Raw genomic sequence first — 24392 nt, forward strand, 5'->3', positions numbered from 1 at the left:
TACCTCTGTTTTTACATAATGTCCTGGAGATCCATTAGTCCATATCACAGAGGTGTGAAGTGTGCTGCGGGCCGGAGTCTGTGTGTGTCATTACCGAAGACGTCCGCCCCTCCGCCTCCCTGCTTGCTTTCCAGCATGTCATTTCACATCCTACACTACTCTAACCACGAGACTGAGAAAAAAACGGTTTGTCACTTCATTTTCAAGCTTTGTTTTTGTGTCATCTTTTTCCTGTATAAGTTCTATACGCAAGTAACTGTCTGTGAGATGGGTTGTATTTTGCAATCTGTGCTGTCAGATTTGTTTGGACAGTGTTGAAATTGACTGGAAGGACTGCAGGCTGGATGGGTATGACCATGTCCCTCTAGCTGTGTGATATTTTTAAGATTATGTCTGAGAGGTAACTCACATGTGCACAATCTTCAAACAATTATCATTAATGAATCTGAGCATCTATAACTACCCTGTCAAACTTTACAATTTAACACAGACACATTTTACAATAATGGTTTCCAAATGTAACACTCAATTTCCGAAAGAGGTGGACAGACGCTGCTTCTCAATCCTAAAGCCGAAATGCATCTTCTCCAGCTGATGATCCACATTCAAGACATGAAAATAAATGTGCATTGTTTCAGGGTAGAGCTAGTTAGTCGTATAATTATAAAGATGATGATGTTATTTTTACTATAACCTTGATTTGCTGCATAGCTTTCACACTGTCAAAGTCATTTAATTAATAAAGCTTGTGGGACGCCATCTCCTACAATAGGGAGGTCAGCTGATTGGTCATGCAATTAATACGAAAGAGCATATGTTAAGTTCACAAAGAGTGGCATCTTGAATTGTGTGTAAAATGTATATTCACAAAGGTTTAAAAGAGTGTCTCCTATTGCACAGCTGTATTTTCAAAATATTTTTTTTCTGTGAAGGGTCATGGCCACTTAATGTATAATTGTCATTCTAGTCATGCTTTCATATCACCAATCACACTTCCAATCTTGTATCATCACCCTGTTTCTTTCTCATCCTGAGTCACAACAAACATGGGTGGCTGTGGCAAAGTGGGTAGGGCGATCGGTCGACCCTCAACTACAGGGTCGGTGGTTCGATCCCCTGTCCCCCTGCCACATGTCGACGTGTCCCTGAGCAAGACACTGAACCCTAAATTGCTCCTGATAGTTAGCCTGCCATTTGTGTGTGAATGGTAATGTAGGAATGGGAACAGGTTTCCCTTGAAAAAGAGTCTCAATGGGATTTACCTGTATAAAAATAAAAAAAATGCTTGCTGTTTAAGCCATAGCATAATGTAGTAAGAAAATCAAAGCACGGTGATGTGTTGTAGAAGCAAACAGGTTTATTTTCAATCAATAACAAGAAAACTCCGCGGAGTGGTCACTAGTTCCAACACATGTGAGTGCGTTGCAAGGAGTGGCAATATGTCCTTCAAATCATGAGCTATTTAAGGACATGTTATTGGGAGACAGACAGGTAGGGCTGGGTGGGGGGAAGGAGGGGAAGACAGGTTGTGAGGCAGACAGGTCTTGAGATATACATTCATATTATAATCGTGGGTGGGGCAGGCTGCCCCAGAACAGCAGGAGGCTGTCTGCAGGAACATTGTCCTCTTTCAAATGTATAGTCAGGCTGGCTCCACACGGGAGATTGAGGGGGATGGTTGAATCTACATTTCAGTTAATCAGTTTACACTAAAACACACTCAATGTATGTCTATACAGGTTTGTAGCAAATGTTTCCTATTTCATTAATAAGCATTCTAACATTTGAGTCCAGACATACATCATATGCAAAATCTGCCACTACAATAATAAACCCCAAAATGGTCTAGTTGTATTGACACTGAATATGCAACAGATAGTTATGTGAATTCAACTGAAAAAAGCTAGTAGAGGAGTGAATCACTTGAGAGGCTTTATTCAACCTTAGTGCAGATATGGCACCAGAGAGCTAGCTTAGTAACACACACCTCTGAGCCTGTGTCATTCCTGCTCCCTGAGGTAGAGTAGTGCAGCCTAGCATGTTGGTATAACCTCCAGTTAAGACGGTGACTCCACACTCTCAGTGAACTCACCAGAGGCCCATGCAGCGGATGACGGAAATACACAAAATGCCAATGCGCACACTCATCTGTGTCAATAAAACACAACATTTTCTATTTTTTTCACAGTGCTGCTGACGTCTCTCCCTCTCAGTGTTCTATTTAAAATGAAACATGTATTCCAGGGAAGCTGTTGCATGATTCTCACCCATTGAGACAGTTAGCGTTGGGTGTTTTTTGATTTGTCTCAGATTGTCATGGGCACTTTCTCTGGATCTGTAGCCGACGCTGCAGCATCAGCGTCACAGTGCAGTATACTGCATGAGAGCTGAGGGGAGCAAGCCTCAAGCAGGAGGGCTGAAAGGATTTGGCAACTCATATCCATGTCATGCCAATGAAAGCCTGTCTCCAATTAGATTTGCAGAGGAAGAGCGACATATCGGCCCACTGCTCAACAAGCCCTTGTGGGAGAGGATTGGAGGGAAGAGAGACAGAGTGAGAGAGGAAGGAAAGGAAAGAGGGAGAGGCAGATAAAGAAGAGAGAGAGAGAGAGAGAGGGGTGGCTGGTAAGGCTGAGAGAGATATAAAGGAGTCTCGCTTGAGAAAACAGGCAAACCCTCAGAACTCAGACAGGGGCTCACAAACACACACACACACACAAAAGTGGAAGTGAACGTACACATCCTTCCCTTCAACACTCAGCTTTTTCCACTTGATCACCCTCGTCTTTCTCCACCTTTCATCTTCCTTCCTGTCTATCTTTACTTCCCAGTTTGAGCACATCCACTGCAGCTGTCAATCCTCTGCTGTTTGAGTCCAACGTGCTTTATCATCACATTTCTAATCGAACACAAACAATATGTTAATTAATCTCATATTCGGCTGTTTAATGATCAATGACCCTGTTCCGACATCTCTTTTTCCTGGCTTCTTTAAGCGGACTTCATTTCATAAACATCCCATAATGCTCTGATTTAATTACCCTTGCTATTTCTGTTGAGGAATTGATTTCAGAAGTGCTGAAATATGGTTCACTCCCACAGCAGTTAGTAGAGCGCTTATGACGGCACCACTTCCTATACAAGGCTGCTTTTGAGAACAGATAATAAAGTGAACAACAACAAAGACAGAATAGAAAGATATTTTGTTTTACTCACAATCACTTATTGTTTGTAAATGTAATAAAAGTCTGATGTGCTGTTGGTCCGTAAAACTGATGCCTTGTTTATTCAGTATCATTCTGTCATACTCTATATCAATTGCTAATTGTGTGATGTGTGTGTGTGTGTGTGTGTGTGTGTGTGTGTGTGTGTGTGTGTGTGTGTGTGTGTGTGTGTTAACACTTAACATAATAATACGTTAATTCAGCTCAGCAATAAACACATTTAGTCAACGATTTAGGTAACGGTTGATGTCATTTGTTTTGTCTCTCATTACAGCAGCTTGAATAAATCTAGCACGGCCAAAGATACATAAGCATGGTTCAGATGTGAGAGAGGAGATGGAGGTTACACTAACGAACAAACAAATGAATATTGTGAAGCGAAGTTGTCTTTATTTGCATTTAATAGTGTGCGTTTACTTTCAAACTGTTTGAGTCCTTTAACAGACGCACCAGCACACATGGACACACCCACACACACCCACAAATATCGTCATATACCTCCAGAGGACAAAAGCAAAATACAAAAATAGCTCTCTTCAGCTCCAGCAGAGTTCTTGTGGGTCTGATTCTAAAATTACTTTTTGAAAAATATAACATTATTTCATGCAAAATGTTGTATTTTGCCATCAGTCAGGTATTGCAGGTTCATGTAATTTATATATATTTTATGGAAACAGATTATTTTTAAATCTGAACTTTAGTTAACTTTTTAAACCTTTATTTACAACAATGTCCTAGAAGGTGTAACAAGACCAATGCGTATAATTACTGATTTTCTCAGTAGTGACTGTAAGGCTGCTTTCTCGCTTTCTTCCCACCTGGTGAGTAAAGCTCACAAATCAAATCATGCACATTATGTCCTAGCTACTTGTATAGCTCCCTGCAGAGAGGTGTTATTGGTTAACTCATTTCTGCCGAGCCATGATGACTGCCATGAACATATTTGCATATTTGATTACATGACTGTAAGTTGTGTGTCTAATCAAAGTGGGAGATAATATTTTTTTTGCTCCATACTGCTTTATACTACACTGTGTGCACAATTATTAGGCAAGTGAGGATTTTGGCCATATCATAATTTGTATGCATATTTCCCAACTTCAAGCTGTATAAACCTAAGTGCTTATTGGATTTAAGCATACCAGGTGATGTGTATTTGTGTAATGAGTTAAGGTGTGGCCTAAGGAGATCAACACTCTATGTCAAGGTCTGCATAATTATTAGGCAGTTTCTCTTTCTCAGGCAAAATGGGCCAAAAAAAGAGATTTAACGGACTCTGAAAAGTCAAAAATTGTAAAAAGTCTTTCAGAGGGATGCAGCACTCTTGAAATTGCTAAGATATTGGGGCGTGACCACAGAACCATCAAACGTGTTGTTGCAAAAAGCCAACAAGGTCTCTAGAAACGTATTGAGAAAGAAATACGCAAATTAACTGCCAAAGATTTGAGACGAATCAAACGTGAAGCTACCAGGAACCCATTATCCTCCAGTTCTGCCATATTCCAGAACTGCAACCTACCCGGAGTGCTCAGAAGTACAAGGTGTTCAGTGCTTAGAGACATGGCCAAGGTAAGGAAGGCTGAAACCCGACCACCACTGAACAAAACACACAAGTCAAGACTGGGCCAAGAAATATCTGAAGACAGATTTTTCAAAGGTTTTATGGACTGATGAGATGAGAGTGACTCTTTATGGACCAGATGGATGGGCCCGTGGCTGGATCAGTAACGGACACAGAGCTCCACTGACCGCAAGCTACGCAGCCCTGACGCAGCCCCCTCCTTTTCCGGTTGCTGGCTTTCCCCTATTGTGATCCCCCTCAAATTCGGAAACAATTCGCTCACAGTCAACCCGTGTGCTTATGTGCAGCGCTCTCTCTCTCACACACACACAGGGTGTGAGAAGTCACATTACTGTAGACAGAAATAAAGTGTGGCGATAGGCTACTTCGGGATAATAATATTGGCGGCGGCGGTCCGGGACGCAGCCTAGATTAGCCTAGCCTAGCTGTCCAACTTCATTGTACAACTACCCCCGGGCAGAAATACCCTCATAAACTCTGGAAAACCTTATACCTTATAACCAGCTAATATCCGCCGTTCCCTTTCTTTGGTGAATTAGGGACTAAGCAGCGGTGTTTTAGCGACGGGGAAAGATTCCAACGGCTTCCACTATCACCTAGCAACTCTTACTTACGGCTACTTGCTGCAGTTGGTGTAGCGCTCACAACGTCAAAACCCTGTTCTGCCTGTAAACAGACGGACTACGGCTCTGACTACAGCGATAGGAGGTGGTGACATAAGTTCTCGAATGCTAAAAATTCTACTCGACCGCCGTAGCCGTCCTCTCAACCGCCGATGATAATGTTACCAGAGATAACACTACGTGGCTAGTTAACTTCGGTTAAGTTATCCCGTGAGCTCCTCGGGGGCTAAAGTGTATGGTGTCTTGACATGCTGGTTAGAAAGCAACACACTATGTATATTCCTTTTGTCTTTAATGGTTTTTGTGTGGCGTTTGCGGGTTTAGCCATTTCTTTGACAGTCTCTGGAGGTGAAGACGTTCCATCAAAATAAGTCCCCCCCGGCACTATTTTGCAGGACACCGCTGCTGCTTCCCGGGGTTAGCCCCGCCCTAGATGATTGTGATTGGTTTAAACAAATACAAACAGGCTAGCCCAGTTTCCCCCGGTTTCCCCACCCGAATAGACGGCTCTAAACAGAGTGCTTCCAGACCATACTATGTGCTGTAGTTTGGTCTGGCTTTGCGAGACTACTACAGACCTGACGCTTCGACTGGCATGTAAGCGAACCCTTCCATCTCTACTAGTGCGCTCCGCTCTGCCCCGCCCCCGCCTGAACTATTTCGCTTTCAGCGATTGCAGTGCAATGGTTATTCAGCATAAAGTTAAAACACTCGCTCGCCCAAGACTGATGTTAAACCGAAACACAAAAGCCTTGCGCGAGCAAAGCAGTGATTCACCCAGTGAAACATGGGGTGAGACTGTGACTGTGGGTAACGGTGTCATGTCATCACCTTGCCGGTGAGAAAAGCTCTGTGGCTTAACGGCTAAAATGATAACCGGCCGCCGGGGATCTCATGTCCGCTAACGTTGTTCAGGGGAGGGTTCCGCGATCGGATTGCATTTCACGAGCATGAAAACACAGCCATGTAGGCATTGCGAACTTACAGCGCAACAAGAGGAAATGCCTATAGAGTGAGCCGCCTGACTCTCTCCGTTAGTTTCAGTACAGCCGAAAAAAAATACAATCACCACCTAAACATGGACATAGTTTAAATAAAGCATCTTGTTTTTATGAACATTAGGGCTTTGATGCAAATTCTGAAGTCTGAACATTTCGGTGGCAGCTGTGGTGCAGTTTTTTTCAGCAACTCACAGACACATGCTTGCCCATAGGCGTAGATTTGGGGAGGTGGGGCGGGGGGAGGGGGCACAGGGGATGTCCCCCCCACCCCAATAATCAGAAGAGTTACATTTTTCCCCCTCAAAAAGTAAGAAAGACAACCCTATTCCCCCAAAAGAGGTAAAAATAACAGTTTAGGATGTTGAAACATTGATATATCTCCTAATTGTTAATACATATTCCCCTATGATTTCAAAATTTAAAGTGTCATAATAGTTCACACTGCTTCTGTGTCATGAGTAGTGTCCTAAAAAATTTTTTTTGAACAATACAGTAGAGTAAATATTTGAAAGCAATACAGATGCCTGAGAGCCTTACTGCTTTTTATAACATTATATTTACGTCACTGGGAGCCTGTTGTCTTTTCCTTAACAGAAATGTAGACATGTCCACCATAATAATTAAATAGGCTACAGAAGGCATAAATAAGTACATTAAAATTCACCAGAATGCACAAAATGGTATGTTTGAAGTACATTTTTTTCTGTGGGAGTACCCCCAGACCCCCACTTATGTTGAAGCAAAACCGAAGCCCTTGTGCTTGCCACCCAAAAATTATCACTGGCCCCATCCTGGCCACCCCAATAAAAATTTCCTGGCTCCGCCACTGATTGCATGGCTAGCCAGTAAAGGCCTTAAGGATGAAAAAATAATAACATGACCCCCTTCCTCACCTGACTTAAACCCTATTGAGAACCTGTGGGCCCTGCTTAAACGGGATATTTACAGTGAAGGAAATCAGTACACCCCTCGGAACAGTGTCTGGGAGGCTGTACAAAAAGTTGATCGTCAACAGATCAAGAAACTGACAGACTTCATGAATGGAAGGCTTGTGACAGTTATTGAAAAGAAGGGTGGCTATATTGGTCACTGATTTTTTTTTTGACATGTCGAAAATTTTTATTTGTACATTTTTAGTTGTTTTATTATTCTCACTTTGACAGATGAAAATAAACAAGTGAGATGGGAAAATTTTCGTTTTTCCATTTAGTTGCATAATAATTCTGCACACTAATAGTTGCTTAACTTAATAATAGCAAAACATATATATATTCTCGTAGTAGTTGTAGTTGTTCAATAATAAAATTAATCCTCAAAAATACAACTTGCCTAATAATTGTGCACACAGTGCACCACAGCCACAGAACTATGGTGCTTGCCAGTTGGTCTGTCTGACATTTGTGCACCAAAAAGATATATTAGGAAAACTACCATTACATTTACTGAGAATATCCATGCTCCCTAGATGATTAATCATTTCCATTTTTTGAGCGTGATGTTCTTTCTTACCCCCTCCACCTGCAACGCAAAAAGTCAACTTTGCATAAAATATGTATAAATAATTACATATGAAACCTGACAGTCAGATAGCATTACATTTGTAGTTCATTATTCATGATCCAAAGTAGATAAACCATTTTGATTTTAATCTCCTCGCTCTATTGCTAGCAATGGACAGATGAACTTTGGTAAGAAGAATAACACGACTTCCAATGTTGTTCAACACACTTTCATATATTTTGCAATATACTGTTTTAATACATATTGTAGCAGTTATTTTCCTCTTTATATGTACATTATCACTTATTCAAACAATTAGCAGCTAACCAATTACAGTATCTATTTTCACAACTATCTAACAGGAAGCAACTAAGCCGCATGTTCTCATGCTGCCTACAAGAGTCAACTATATTTTGATCTAACAAGTTGATATGACACATAGTAACAATGACATCATCTGCAAATCTCATAGCCTTTAGGGAGAAATTGGCTCAATCACTGGCTGAGGAAATGAACAAGGCAAAGTGCCAAGTGGCTTATACTTGGCTAAGCGAGTACTGATGCCCACCGACGACAGACACGGAGGAGGAGACGGCTGCATTCAGATGTCACTCAGGGAATAAACGTCCCTTGGGTTGCTCTCTATTTTAAGGTTTTGCATTTTCACTTCACAATTTAAATTGTCACTTAAAAAGCCAAGTATTCATTTAATGCAAATTGTATTAATTTTTTTATTGCTAGCAAGCGCGATGTGTGCTTGTGTCATATCCGCGCGAAAGGCCACAATTTGCAGTAAATAAATGTCCACGTGTCTCCAAGTGTCTCTGTAGGCTATTTAAAAATAAATCAAGCAAGTAGACATTGTTTAAATGTTACAAATTGAGCTAATAAACTGAATTTTGAATTTTTTTGCTGCAGAAGTTATCTCAGCTAATTTTTGTTATCTAATTTGATAATAAGGTGATTGTATGCAGAATGCTCGTGCCAGAAACTCATACAGTGGTTTTGTACAGACAAATAAATAAATATTAGCAGGTTCTCAACAGTATATCAATTTAGGGGGGGAGCGCGAAAAAATGTCTGTCCCCTAGGGGGGGGGGGGCATGACAGAAAATAATTGAGAACCACTGATTTAATGCATTCAACACCCCCAATTATGTCCTCCCCATAAAGAAGTGCAAATATGCTTGGAGGCCTGATGGAGAACTGATAGGGACACCTGCACTGTACCTTTGTTTAGACTGATTGAATACATAGAGTTGCAAGTATTTGCTTCAGTCAATCAATCACTACTTCATCTGTTTGCAAAATTTCGCAGAGCCTGAGGGGTCATATCTTCAAATATCCAAACCCCCAAAATATTTAATTGAATATAATTGAGAAGAAAAACAGAAAATATTAGCATTTGACTAACTGGAACCAGAACCAGATTTTTTGTTTATTTTTTTCTTCACAATATATTATATCATCCCTTTTCATACTGTAAGCCAGATGTGATCAACCCACTGCCTCGATTTAACATCCGTATCCATTAAAACTGCAGAGGGTTTTTATTATTTTCTCTAAAAGACTCAATGTCTTCAAATCTGCACCAGTAGCTACTGAAACATAATCATACATTGAATGTCTTATTCATCTTTTTGCCTCACGAACACTTTTATAAAACCCCTACACACACACACACACACACACACACACACACACACACACACACACACACACACACACACACACACACACACACACACACACACACACACACACACCTTGGAATGCCCAGCAAACCCACACACAATGACTTCCCAGAAAACCAAAGAAACTAGTGTTTGCCTCAAGCTTTCCCAGCCACTCCCACTGTTACATCTGATGCTCCAGTAGCACTCACATCATGTCAGTCAAGCCCACAGCCTTGTCCTAACACAGACTGGCTGAGATGAAGACAAAGAACAGCCGATTACTGAGCAACTGTTGCAGTAACAGATGTGAAACAGTTTAGAGTAATGAAAAGAACAGAAGAGAGGTGTAATAATTTAAACCTGTTAGCTTCACACACAAGAAAATAAACATAAGGAAACTTATCAGAAACAGCAAGCCCAGTAAGACATTGAGTTGAGCAGGTGAGAAGAGAGCGAGTCAATTTATGCATCACCTTTGGCCCTGCAAAATAATAGAAAGCTCCGTCATGAGGAGTTGATTAAGCTTGTTAGCAAAGCAGAGAATGCAGGTAATTAATCACTGACACATGGAGGCCCCGCATGTTGATTGGGCTAGATCCCCCCAATCGAAAAGAACCAGAGACCAAATTAGACCTAACACACACACACACAGCTTGGAATGCGTGTGTGTGTGTGTTTTTTTCTGGAGGCCAGAATGAGCAGAGGTTGATACTGAATATCTGGAGAGTCCCTTGCACCAAAACATTGAATCCTACATTTCCCATGATTCAACCAAGATCATCTTTTTCTTAGACCCTCCATGACAGGCTAATGCCCAAGTTTCTCAAACTAAACACCTGTGCTAGCTGTAAATCACTGCGACAATTACTGGAACAGAGCCATTGTTAGTGTTATTGGTTGCACTTGTGTCTTGCCTCCAAATGTCTCCAATGATAAAAGCTACACAGGACATAGTATCTTTGCTCTCACTGCGATCGCACATTGATGGTGAGGTCGCCCAAAATGAAAAAGAAAAAGTCTTCAGACTCAAGAAGAAGAAAAAAAATGGTGACACGACCGATTAAGAAGAACTTTTTTAGTACTTTTAAAAACGTTTTTACATTGTGAATACATTTCTTCAACATCAATTTAAAAATACCATACTTGAGGGAGGGTCATTGCAATTCCTTGTTTTAATATCTGTGCACCATTTATGATGGTAGGTTCAAACTTGTAGCATTTCAAAACTTGAGAAGGACGAGTGCTGCCGCCTCAGCCAGTCAGTGCGGTTACATGGCACAACTAGATTGGATTATCACATATATCGAACTAGACACTCGAACGGACCGTGTCACTTGTCTGAGTATACATGGCCTTTCAGAAATCGGATAAATGTCCGATGCATGGCTGTCTCCACTATGCTAGGTGGCGCTGTAGCCCTTTCAACCATGCTTTCAACAAGTGGTTTTAGAGCCACGTCCGGTTCTCTTCCGTCAATAACCCATGGTGTAGCCTATCACGCGCAGGCACACAAGCACAGAACGAGAAGTCCGATATGTGATGTCCGATCCCTGTATACATGCAGAGAGAAAGCCGACAATGAACGAATTATCTAGGTGTTCTTATCCGACTTCTCTTGTCCGTTATTGTGCCGATTTGTGTCCGAAGTAGATCGGATAAAGGTGTTTACATGCAGTTTAAAAGTCCTGTTGAGGTCTTATTCGTTTAGTTACCCGATTATGAGTCTGCATGTAAACGCACTGAATGTTGCCCTGTATTCATCAGTGTCTGTGGCCTGTAGCAGTGCATCAGTGATTTGACCCTCATGCATTAAGTTGTACATCCAGAAATGTTTTCAAATCGCCTGCACTCTGATAGCTGTACTTTAATGTCAAACATTTGTGCAGGAAGTGTTGCATTTCAGTGACTTAAAATAAGGGCGGATAAGACAACATATCTTTGAGGAAATATTCTACAAAACAGGATACATTAGGAAGAAATGAAAGGCCAATTTTTGAGAATTTATCCTTATAAGAAATGTGTCTTGTGCTGTGACCCAAAGTTGTGTGAGTCAATTTTTTTTTTTAAAGATCTATACATGAGCTTGGGCAGCAGGAGTTAATTAACTGTACCGCAGTGCATTGTTCCATGTTCTTTGGATAGTCTACAGGTGTAGGAGCTTAACGTCAGCCTTTAACTGTGTCAAAATGCCCTCCCGCTTGCCTCTGCGTCCCCCTTCCTCTTCTTTCTATCTTCCCTACATCCACAAACCATGCCTTTTCAATTCTGCTTTCCTCTCTAACAAGCACACAGGGTGAGAGTGCAGGCTGGAGTCAAGCACAATGTGCAATGAGAGGCATACGGTTCAAAACCTTGTCATGACTCTCTTTTCTTTGGCACATCTTCACAATGGTTCCCTTTTTTCTGCCACCCCCCTCCCCCCCCCCCACACACACACACACACACACACACCTACCTACCCACCGCTTTACTACTTTTCCTGAAGCATTTTTCACATTCGTCCTCGACTTTAAGGCATTCATCCATACATGCTGAACAAGGGGGATTTTCTCCATGTTCTCATTTGTGTGCTCACCCCAATAACTCCAATCTTCTGTCTCTATCTTTGTTTCTCTTAATCTGTTGCTATTTCCCTACTCCCGTTTTGCAAAACTCTTTATCTCTTTATGCCCTCTCTCTCTCTCTCTCTTTCATAATGCACACGCCTAAATCAGATAGGCTGGATAAGTGTGGCAGCATGGTTACACAGATAGCAGAGGTATCAGAGAGAGCAAACATTTCATCAGCTCTCTTTCTCTCTCTCTCTCTGTCTTTGTAGCCTTCCTTTCCTCCTTTATTGTTCCTCCTGTGTTCGCAACATCTTCTTGGTAATCATTATCTTTTGAATGTCATTCAACATGTCCTTCCTTCATTTCAATATGTTGCTTTTGAAAAAAAATACCAACCCCTCACGATCCAAAAGAGAAGCCCTCCCTCCCCATTTGTTGTCTTCCTTTCTTGGAGAGCACAGATGCCAACCCATCTTCCCTCCATTTGTCGTGCACGCCTCCTTTAACAGCACAACTCTTTTTGACTGACAGCAGCTGGCCTGTCAAAGTCGGGGAAGTCAGGAAGAAGAGAACTAGGAAGCAAAGAGTGAAGGAGAGACACACGGAGAAGGGAGAAGTGAGAGATAGAGAAAGACATTTCTAATTCAAAGAGACATGCAGTGTTTCCGTGGCAACTCGGTTTCCATAGAAACAGTCTTGCTAAAGATGCCATTAGTGCGAAAAAAATACCAACTTACACTCTGCTGCACTGTATGCACACAAATATAGAAACATCTCCATTCTCATGCATTAAAACTACATATGCGGCGGCTCATTTACAGAATAAGAGAAGACACATGAGTAAATTCCTGCCCAGAGTTTTTATCCACTGACACACCTGAGGTCAATTATAATAGCTCAATTACAAAACCCTTATTTTAGTAGTTCAATTATAGGTTTGGCCCTTTGGGGAAAGGAAGTGACTTATTATCTCGCTAATAATATTCCCAGTACTCGTAGCTTTAGTTTTGTTTGGACTCCACTTCTCAAAGGACTTTCTTAACATGAGGCTCCAGGGGCCAAATTCTACATATATTATCTCATTGACTGTGACAGTCTGAAGCCTGGGACCACCCATTCATCCAAACACATACATATCATATATAACTTAGACAAGTTATCCTGGGCTGACAGAAGTGGACTGAATACTAGCTGTATGTACAAAAGCGGGGGGTTACTTTTGACCGTGAACTGCATGTGCAAGTCATGTGTGGATGTTTTGTGATGTTTAGCTGAAGATTCAACAAAATGAGGTCTCATCAAAACAACAGAGAACAGAGTTATTGTCACTGCTTCAACAGAACAAAAAGCACCTCAACACTACCACACCCTCCTGTAAGGCACACTAACATGACATACATTCATCTGCCCATTGTTTTCTCTTTACTCATTGAATTATTTTCTCTGTGAAATTTTTCAAGGTCCAAAGTGAAATTTAAAATGTAGCGTTTTGAGCAACAAATAATATTATATTAATATTATAATAATAAAGCAAAACATATTCTCTATTTCTATGTACGATATATTAGAAAACACTGAATGTCTCATGTGCATCTGAAGCTTGAGTAGACGATCACTAGAGCTTCAAAAGCTTAAGAACAAATGATATTATCAGAACATAAACCAATAAAATGTTACATACGCAAATTAGACGGATAACATAAACGGATAAAAGTTGACTCAACATTTTCACAACAATCACACTTGGGCTCACAGAAACTTTTGCTAATTTGACACTTTTCTCTGTTGCTTTGTCTCATGGCTATAACTCTGAAGCTAAGACCACAGGAAGAAATTACTTCTGTTAAAAAGGTTGGCTTCATCCGTGTAAAAGAAAAAAAACTGATAAATTTAGATATGTGAAACCTACAAGAGTTTTTCTTTGTATTACACAGATCTCCTATATCAGCTGACAACACATTGAGGTTTGTAATCCCCCTGTCATATACGCTGTTCAAATATGCAGCAGTCATAAGCTGCCTCCTTTCTAATTAGGAAACCAATTGAAAAAATCTAATAACAATTTTCAAATACTTGATGCAAAGGAAGTCTAGCTTCGAAGGGCTACTGTTCAACTCCCTATTACTGTGCAAGAAGAGAAACTGAAAATATCACCTTGCTGTATTATGGCTAACGCAAAGCAACATTATCTACAGTTATTCTGTGTCCACTCAGTCATTGACGGTCGGTGGATGAATCTCATCAATAATATTCCCGTTTACACTTGCATTTTCTCTCATTATGTCAAGAAATGCGCACAAAAAAACAAGCAATTTTAATTTATTCTTAACTTAAACACAAGCAGTGGAATTGACGGGCGAGAATGTGAGCTTTGAGCCAGTGCTTTGCCAGAGAGTGTTGGCTTACTTTGATGCAGAACAGAAGAGGGGGAAAAAGGGAACAAGAAGGAGAAGGAGATTATAGAGAAACGTCGAGAGAGAGAGAGAGATGTGGAGTAAAGATATAGAGAAAGAGGGTCAAACAGACAGAGACCGGAAACCACAGAAGCAGTAAGAAAATGAGAGAAAGAGAGACAGGCAGGAGATATACAGTAAAGCTGAACATTTTGAGTCTGGCAGTTTCCCCACAAGTGTATGTTGAATAATCAGTACTGTGTGACAGTACAACACTCTGCAGGGGCTCATCACCTTACGCCTTTCGACCTGGTATAATCAGTCTTAACAACTACAGCTCTCAGAAGGTGCCCGCTGTAAGATATATATTGAATTATGAAAAAACATTTCCATTTCATCATATCCATAGGACTCTCAAAAAGATATACTTAAGGTTATAAATACCTCTGCAGTAGCTGCCACACACTTTATTTCAGGCTTTCCATGTGCTTCATTTCGAATCCCTTGTACTAAATATAGAAAGTTGCCCCCGGTGTTGAGAAGCACTGATATTAAGTACATGAAGTATGATGTGGTGGAGTGAATTTAGAACTACATAATTTTCATTGTTTCACTGTCTCAGCAACAGTTTGGAGACTCAGTTCCCTAGAGAATGATGATGTTAGATGGCCCAATGGCCAGCAACTCTTTAAACAACATTATAAAATGAATGAGGAAAGTCAGCTCAAACACACTGCAAACCCTGTGTGTTTTCCAATTGTGTAGAATTAAGCAAAGCAAGGCTTCAAGTGTACACTCACGAGTATGCAATGCCATGGATAATGGTGTAGTAAACCACAGCAGGAGGCCTGAGTACTACCTAGTGTGAGTGTGTTGAGACCCAGGCTAAGGCTCATTAGAGAAAGAGTGAGGGGAGTGAGTGCCAGCGAAGGTGCCACTCATTGGGTGTCACTCTCACCAGAGATAAAGACCACTGAGCAGGATGTGTCAGTGCCTGCTATAGTGGAGAGACTGGCCAGCTGTCACTGACAAAAATGACTACCCACTCTCAATTGCTAGTGCGCACACACACACACACACACACACACACACACACACACACACACACACACAGGCCAAGAAAACATGCAGTAGCACACATACTCACATCCCGACAGTAGTTATGTTCAATAAAAAAAAAAGGTATTTAGCACATTTTGCAAGATTTTGCAAAAATAAATGTCAATCAGTGCTCCTTTCCTTCAACTATGTTTATATATAGAATTGGGCATATGTTCCCTGACTCTTCCTGTCCAAGTGTCCAAGTGTAAATGGCTTAACCCTAAATGGCCCACAGAATTTCTTTTGCATCTTTAAACTCTCCTCATTTAAGAGGCCTTTCCTGAGCCTGATGCAAATCAATGAAAACCAACACAAAATGTGAAAAAGATTGTGCACCAACTCTTTTTTTAAATTTGTAATCATTTATCGTTCACTGGATTTTTTTCTCTCCGTATTCCCCAAACACTAAAGGTGTATTCACACTGGGAAAGTCCGCTAGTTCACTTGCTTTGGTCCAGCCAAATAGAGTTAAGATTTTTTTTGTTTGGTGTGGTCCACTTTCATATTGCTCCTTTTGCAAGTGAACCAGCATTACGAAGCAAAACCACACGTGATCTGAGGTCATTCATTCATTGGACAGACATTCTGGGGTGGAAAGAAGCAGGAAGTAAAAACTGCGAAATATATCATTGATATAATATGGGGTTAAAAATCAATTCTTGCGCAGCGTGATCCTGTGGCACTGTGCGAGAGACGCTCCCCTCTCCTTCATCTGATCGCTGAACACATTCAGCATTTTTACGCGTCATCTCGATCAAATGTAATATATTGTTCTGGGCTCCCGGTCAAACCACAACTTATCGTCCTAACAATGGCGACAACAACACTTTCTCTTAACCCATTGATGACTATGGCAATCTAGGATGCATGTCCTTAATGCCTGAGGGTTTTCTGAAAAAATAGTACGAATTGTCAAGTCTACCAAAACCTTAATATCTAAGCCTGTGTAGCACATAGAAACATGAAATAAAATACATTTAAAAGTTAAGGTTCACATGTTTTATTTAAACATGCTCCCTTAGCGCTTACAAACCAACAAATATTTCTAAAAATCGTCAAAATTAGATGAATTAAAAAATTATTAAATATTGTTAATAAATAGATGCAATGTGTTGTGTGATTTTCGTCAGTAGTCTATAGTAGACCTTGATTCTGCGCACCAAACGCCACTAACTGTTCTGTCGCCGACATAGCTGGCGTATTTTTTTTATTATTATTTTAATTTTTTATTTTTTTGATTGACATGATTTTCGGCAAACCACACAACTTTTGGGTGGTCACATGGTCTTAAAAAAATCAACAAAACCCACCTCATGTGTATTTGAACCAATGACAGTGCATTCAATGCTGGGAATGCCATGAAAATTAGATAAAGTAATAATGCTGCACGATGCAGCATCAGGCAGGAGAGCCAATGTGGCATCGCGCAGCAGCCGTCATCAATGGGTTAATGTGAAGCTGACGGCAATTTATTAAAAAAGAAAAGAAAGAAAAGGCACAGTGCCTCCTGCATTTGGGTCGGATCGAGTCCGGACAAATTCACTCCACAAACGAACTGCAGCAGAGTGCGTTTGGAAGCGCATCGAGACTACCTCTTCAGCTGGGTCTCGGAGCACTTGTTTGGTCCGCCCCCGAGTGCGATTGCTGTATTCACACCTGCACCAAAGGCGGAATTGCATCTGAGTTGTTTCAACCGAACTAAACACGGCATGTGTGAATACACCCTAAAAGTACCACATCATGAAGCTCAAAGTCATGAGCGATGGCATATGTATGATCTAATATATACAGCTTCAGGAAAAAAGAAAATTATTTTACATAGTGGGATTTTGCTTTAAATTTGCAAGAAATTAGAGAACGGTCAGCCTGAACTTTCTGAGGCAACAGCACTGCCTTGAGGTCAGGGCTTTGCGAGAAGTGACAAACAAAATGTGCATACGCAGTGTGCCATGACGGTTATGGTTAATGGGAGCAGAAAGCACTCTTACTGCTGTGTATATTGCACTACTGTTTATTAGTTATGAAAGTTAGTGTTCTGCTGTTTGGTAATAATATAAGATTAGGACTATTGTTACTGTAAAACTGTTTTATCACTGGGTAAACACTATGTTAGAACACATTTTTTGTCATTGTCTTACAAAACAATACATTTCCAAATGTTATGTCACCATTACAATTAAAAACATGATTCATAACATAACAACTTTCTGATTAGCCACCCGAGCTAAGGGTGTAAGAACAGGGTGTCATACTATGGAATGTAAAGAACACTGAGGCAAATGTCTATTTGTGATATTGGGCTATAAAAATAAAACTGATTTGATCTATAGACTATGGTTAAAGCTGCTAAATTCAATCAGAGGCTAGCTGGTTAACATAGTGGAGCTTTACTATGGCCAGATTTCCCTCGGACATTGGGCGAGCCCAAAAAAAGCATTTGGCATTCATAAGATGCATTTTACTCATCACGTGACCAAACACACAACTCCAAAGCAACTGTTTGCTGACACTTTTGCCTTATGAACTTTATAAAGTGGTAATAACTTTGGCTTGGTTGTTCAGCCACACAACCTGCTGGGTTAAATTTAAAGAAACATTTTGGTTTGGGTTTGGTATGTGAATTCAATATGATTTGCTTTACACTTCTATACTGATAAGGAATCTGCCACTTAGTGTCACAAATGGTTACACTCAATTAATTTGAATAATATCGCATCTTAACGTTACATAATAAGATTAGTTGAGTAATTAGGCCTCGCTCGTATACTGGAATGTTAAAAAGATAGTTGCTGCTTGCAGGGAGAGGGCATCTGAGTCTCCTAAAATCTTCTGACAACCTGTTGTAACCGAGTGCAATGCAGGGAATCCTCCTGTGATCTCCAAAATTACTCATCCTGTCCACGCACAGCCCAGTCGCTGATAAAATGAACTCATTATATGGAGTGAAAGAGAAAAGAGAGAAGAAAAGTCAGAGGAGAGGATTTGCAGCCCATTTGAAGGGCACAATTAATATTTTGAGAAGTGTGGGGAAAAGCTAATTGTGTGAGTGTAGACTGAATTCATGGGGCACTGTAGGTCGGACCACATACAGTTGAGGGTGTCATTTAAGAGAACTGCGCAATAAAGAAGTGAAAATGATGACAGATGAATGGATGGATAAAAGAAGCGATGAGGAGGGAGAAGGATGTTATCTTCACACCTTATAATATCTATCTTGATTCCTTGTGAGAGACAATATGAGCAGCACATCTCCCATTCTATCACTGAAAATGATTTTTGCTGGCCAGCAGGATACAGTACTGACATGATATATTTAGTTCCACAAACTTGCTACTTAATAATAATACAGAGGGAATGTATGGGCAATAAGAGGTCGACAACGACAAAGGTCAATCAGGTCAGTACTAGGAGATATTTGGGCTTTTTACAAACTGTGCCAAAGACGTATGCCATCTAATACCCGCAACACCACACACATGTTTCATCATCTAAAACAATCAACTGTTATAACAGGCAGAATGTAATAAGCTACATTCCCAAAGAGCATTGTAATTGGAGCCTCAACAAGCACAAGGACAGTAAGTATAATAATGTAAACTACAAGTCCTGCGGACTACTGGCTGATCTACAGTTTGATATAATATTGGGTTAAAAATAATAAATAAATAGGCCTACATCTAGCCTATAAAAAAGAAGAAAAACATCAAATTATTGTTGTTTCATATGGTTATAATATGTAGGCCTATGTCAATGCCACATTCTGTGTTATCCCCTCATGTAAAACCATCAGATATAATGGGATACATGGTGCATGCAGGATGAGAGGAGGAGACTCACACAGCTATGAATTGAGAATGAGAACAATAGGGTGAGAAAAAAGAGCGCACCCTTGGCTAAATCATGTCAACTGCAAAAGATTAGCACAACCTGCCTATCACTGTACAGCCACCAGTAGAATGGCTAATGACATGTTAATGTAGGTCTCAATTGCCAAACAAGTCACAAAATAATTCACTTCACTGGTCATGTCGGACTCACAAAAAGACTAACACACTTCTGCGCAGAGGATGCCTATTTTGAGATAGAGAGGGTGTATGATTGTAATAATCAATCAAGGAGTGGTGAAACAGTTTTCCCTGATAGACAGAGCTGGGTCTGTAACGAAAGGAAGCCTTTTCTAATGAAGTAATATGGCAGGTTCTTCTTCTCATACTCAGTATTCTTGCCTAGTTTCGATTGGAGAAATCGCATCAAGTTTACTACTGATCACCTGACGGACCGTTTTTCATCTCAAGTATTTGTATCAAACAAGGAAGAACCTTAAGCTGGGGCATGGTTACAAACTTGAAGGGAGAGTTAAAAGGAAAATCAAAATCCTGAAAAAAAAAACTTAGGAACTTTCATGAGAAATGGTATCGGGATGCTGGGCGCCTCTGGGTACCTTGTTTGCAGTCAAAACAACAGCTATAATCTCCCCAAACACAAGCGAAGAGGTTATTATCATTGAACACCAGCATGCTCTACGTGTCCACACACATGCACAATAAGCACAAATACACACAGCTTAAGTCTCAACAATAGATCTGGAAGGCAAGGCAAGTTTATTTATATAGCACAATTCAGACACAAGGCCAATGAGGAAGACCTCATTAGTCTCCTGAGTTAAGTGTGTGCCAGGTTTCAACTCTGTCGTCCTATTATGCCAATACTTACACATGGAACAAAGCGAATTAGCGGCTAAATGGAAGCGTGCAAATTGTTTGGTGCATATTGGGCCTACCTGCATCGGCCACTCATTCATTATAATGGGGTATGGGAATGGAAAAGAAACCCAGGCCAGTTTAAAATGTCTGCACCATCTCTAGTGAGACCGTCAAGTCTGTGGAATAATGAAGTTTCAAAGATCAAGCGCTGTAAAAAAGGACACGTTGGTTCAACGTTGTTCTTGATAGAAATCCAATTGCTCAGTGACAAGACGTGGACAAATTAGGTGGTTTGTCCAACACATTGATGCTGGAAGAATTACTCTACTGCTCTTTTGCAGACATATGCACACAAGCATGTGCTGAACACACAAAGAATACAACTCCCTCAAAACATGGAGAAAGTAAATGTAAATTCACCGCATCTGTTGAAACTTGATTTATGGGCCACTTTACTCATATAAAACTACACACACACCCTTTGGTTACTGGTTTTATACAGTATTTAGACAGAAATATATAAGCAAGTTGCCATGCCAACCGTGTCCACAGCATCAAACCCCTTGTTCTGTGTGTGTGTGTGTGTGTGTGTGTGTGTGTGTGTGTGTGTGTGTGTGTAGGTGTGTGTGTGTGTGTGTGTGTGTGTGTGTGTGTGTGTGTGTGTGTGTGTGTGTGTGTGTGTGTGTGTGTGTGTGTGTGTGTATGTGTGTGTGTGTGTGTGTGTGTTTGTGTGTGTGTGTGTGTGTGTGTTGCAGAAGAAGAAGACAGATTTAAGGATAATGAGCGAAGTGGTTGGGGGGGTAGTTACAGAGATTTCCTCAAATACTGTGTACAACATCAAACGATGTCTAAAGCAGGTAGCCTCCCACTCCTCAGCCCATCTTTTTTCTCAGGTGCTATATTCCCTCAGCAGTGGTTCTACATGTCTGGCGCACTCTTGTATACGCTTTCCCTCTTGTCACTCACAAGTTTGTTCTCTGTCAGCTCTCTGTCAGCTGTAAAATGTGGTAATTATATGTTGAACAAATTCCACGTCCTCCTTTACACCCACACAAGTTGTGTTATTTATTCATAACCTTCAACCCTCCCCAACTTTTTTATTCTCTCCTTCTTTATCTCTTAAGTAGCATCATTCCATTGTTATTTTCCTCTCCTTTCTTCTGCCAATCAAATTATTTGTCCACTATTTCCTTTTTATTCACACGGCTTTTTATAGAAAAGAACAAAACAAGGCTCTGTAGGCTTTGTGAGTGTTTCTGAACCTGACGCCCTAAAGGCCACTGGACTCATCACCTTGTTGTGGGTAAATTAACAGTGTTAATTGTTGCTTATGTTTCATTATTGCTTCATCAGGTTGAGAGATAGCCTTGGTTTGGTGTTGTATAGCCAGTAGATGAGATTTCCAGATTGTAACTGGTTTAAGGCTTATTGCCCAACATAATCGCTGTAATTAATTAATCATAACCAGTTTTTCGAATTGGCGTTTTAGCTGATAATGATACTGGTAAATATGTTCGTTATGAAATGTGTTTTCCCACACAAACGCCATTAAAGTAAAGATTTAACTACAGTAACTTCAAGAAATTACTTTTTTCTAATTATTATGCAGATTTATGCAGCACGTCCCGAAATCATATCAGATCAGTGACTCTACAGGAGTAAAAATCCGGGAATGAGGTTTCAAGCATGTATTAGTTTGTGAATGAGATAATTTGTTAAAAGAATTCCATTAATAATAACATCTCATTCCAACACAAAGTCCTCTCTGACATGTACCATGGTGGATGGAAAAAATAAAAAAATTATGAAAAATATAATACAAGCAGATTTAGTCCTGCACTATTTCAATTGTATAAATAAAGGAGTTTATACTGTAATTGTTTTATTTATTTTTTGCAAATTGTTCAACCCCATGCGGTTTGAACACATTTCATTCATTGATAAAAACTAGAGACTAAATACACATTGAAAACCAAACATACAGTATATTTCTAAAGTATATTGCTCATCTGAAACTGCAGAGAAGCAAACCTCAGCATGGTATCGATTCCATAATTCTTCCAAGGGAGACTTAAACGCTCCTAAGCCTATTAGCACAACAGTATTTAAGGATACATTTCAAAGCCATTGTTCCATTTCTGTGTTTTATGCAGCCTGGTATGTTTAAACTCTCTTGTATCCTGATCTCTTTTTACCTGCTATGTCGTCTTTTGTTTCACACTGCGAGTCCTCTTAAAGTCGAGTCGTGTCGCTGTCAGGAGCTTCAATATGACGTCAGGCTCACAGAGGAAGTCAATTAACAGCAAAATCAATCAGCAGAGGCTTGGTTAGAATGAGAAGCACCACTGAGTAGTGAGAGGCTGATACATCTTTAAAAAGGGGCGTAGGAGACGATTCTCATTATCTTAAATCATCCCAAAAAATAATACTTAAAATTTAAGATAAAACTGCTGACCTGAATGAATTTGTCAGGCAAAAAAAGATTAGAAATTCTAATTCTGCTAAATGTTTCCCATCTGCATTTCTTTTTTTTTGATCAAGGTCTTTTTATTGGTTTTTACATTTTACAGAGAAACAAACTCAAACCACCCCCCCAACCCCCCAGATACCAGACATATGCATACAAATATTACATAACCAGACATCCGTAAAGAAAAATACTAAAACAATTGAATAAAGTAAATAGAAATTATACAAATGAAATTGTTTACATTGTCATATTGTCAGCTTCCATTCCCTCAACAAAAGTAATCCATCTGCATTTCTTGATTAAAACAGAATTAAAACTTGCAGGTTCTTTGCGATAAAAAAATAAATAAAAACAAACAAAACAATAGGTCTTCCTACCTTGGCAGCCATGACCATAGAGGAGCCTCCACGAATGCCCAGGATGGGGATGTGTGTCTGGGCAGAGATGAAGTCCAGGATCTGAGCAATGGCCTCCTGGTCCGTGTCGTCACCGAAAACTACGCCTTGCAGAGAGTTTCTCGTCATTTGTGCGCAGATTCGATTGATGATACTCTTTGGGTCGGTCTCATTCATGGTGACAACCTCAACTTTAGGAGGGTAAGGAATGTGAAGGAAGTCCTCTTTCTCAAGTCCAACCCCCAGGGCTACTTCACTAGAGTTGCCCACCAGGATGACAGCAATACTGAGTGAGTTGATCAGTTTGGGACTGATTGGGGGTAGAGCCGGTAAGCCAGGAGAGTATTGAGGAGGGATGACAACGCCCCTCTGGGTGCTGCCTCCCCGCTGGCCACCTTGTCCCCCTGGGGAACCTCCAGGCCCTGGACCTGGACCTCCAGCCCTGCGAGACTCGCAGACGGGCATGAGGAGTGTAGTGACAAGGAGCAGAGAGAAGGCCAAGGAGAGGAAGGGAAGGCTCATCCGAGGCTGAGAGTAAGGATGATGAGAGGGCTGGTCTAGAGGAGGCGGGGGATGATGGGTGAAGACGAAGCGCTTGTCCTGGACACGGAAAGGAGAAGGGTGGAGGCTGACAAGCATTGTGGAGGAGTGTAAATGCTGTCCCTGGAGGGAACGAAAGGGACAAAGAGACAGAGAAATTATTCAATATTATTATTATTATTATTATTATTATTATTATTATTATTATTATTATTATTATTATTATTAATATTATTATTGTTTTTATTATTATTAATAATAATTATCTAGAAACCCTTCAAAAGTTCAATCTTTAAAAGTCTTTATATTACCTATATTAAGGCTTGTGTTGTGTGTCAATAAAATCACAGGATTGCAGTACAGAAATGCCAATAACAGCCAAGTACAAAAGGTACTGTATGTTTGTCTACCAGAGGTCAGTGACAAGTTTATTGTTTAAGTTAAGGGTCAGTCTCAGCACGTACCTTAGTCACAATGTTAATAAGAAATGTAATCAAATACAATTTCATGGATCCTTGTGAATAAATATAGTTTAGGCTGTTTGTTATGTAAAAAAATTAATATCACACCATGAAGACATAGCTATGTTATATTACACCTCTCCATCAAGATAAATACATAGTTTGTTCTATGTT

At 40.4% G+C, this 24392-nt stretch overlaps 1 protein-coding gene across 1 annotated transcript in view; it reads right to left on the minus strand.

Moving 5' to 3' along the window:
- Positions 1-23868, minus strand: part of grin2bb (glutamate receptor, ionotropic, N-methyl D-aspartate 2B-b) — a gene marked incomplete at its 3' end in the record, with an annotated part of 71791 nt that extends 47923 nt beyond the window's left edge. Inside the window, exon 1 of the mRNA XM_080029507.1 lies at positions 23200-23868. Within this exon, the coding sequence (XP_079885633.1) occupies positions 23200-23856 (657 nt within the window). The 5' untranslated portion in view covers positions 23857-23868. The remainder of the gene's footprint in view (positions 1-23199) is intronic.
- Positions 23869-24392: the final 524 nt, after the last annotated feature.

Source organism: Ammodytes marinus (assembly GCF_949987685.1).
Source record: "Ammodytes marinus genome assembly, chromosome: 6".
In the NCBI taxonomy this organism is placed as follows: Eukaryota; Metazoa; Chordata; class Actinopteri; order Uranoscopiformes; family Ammodytidae; genus Ammodytes; species Ammodytes marinus.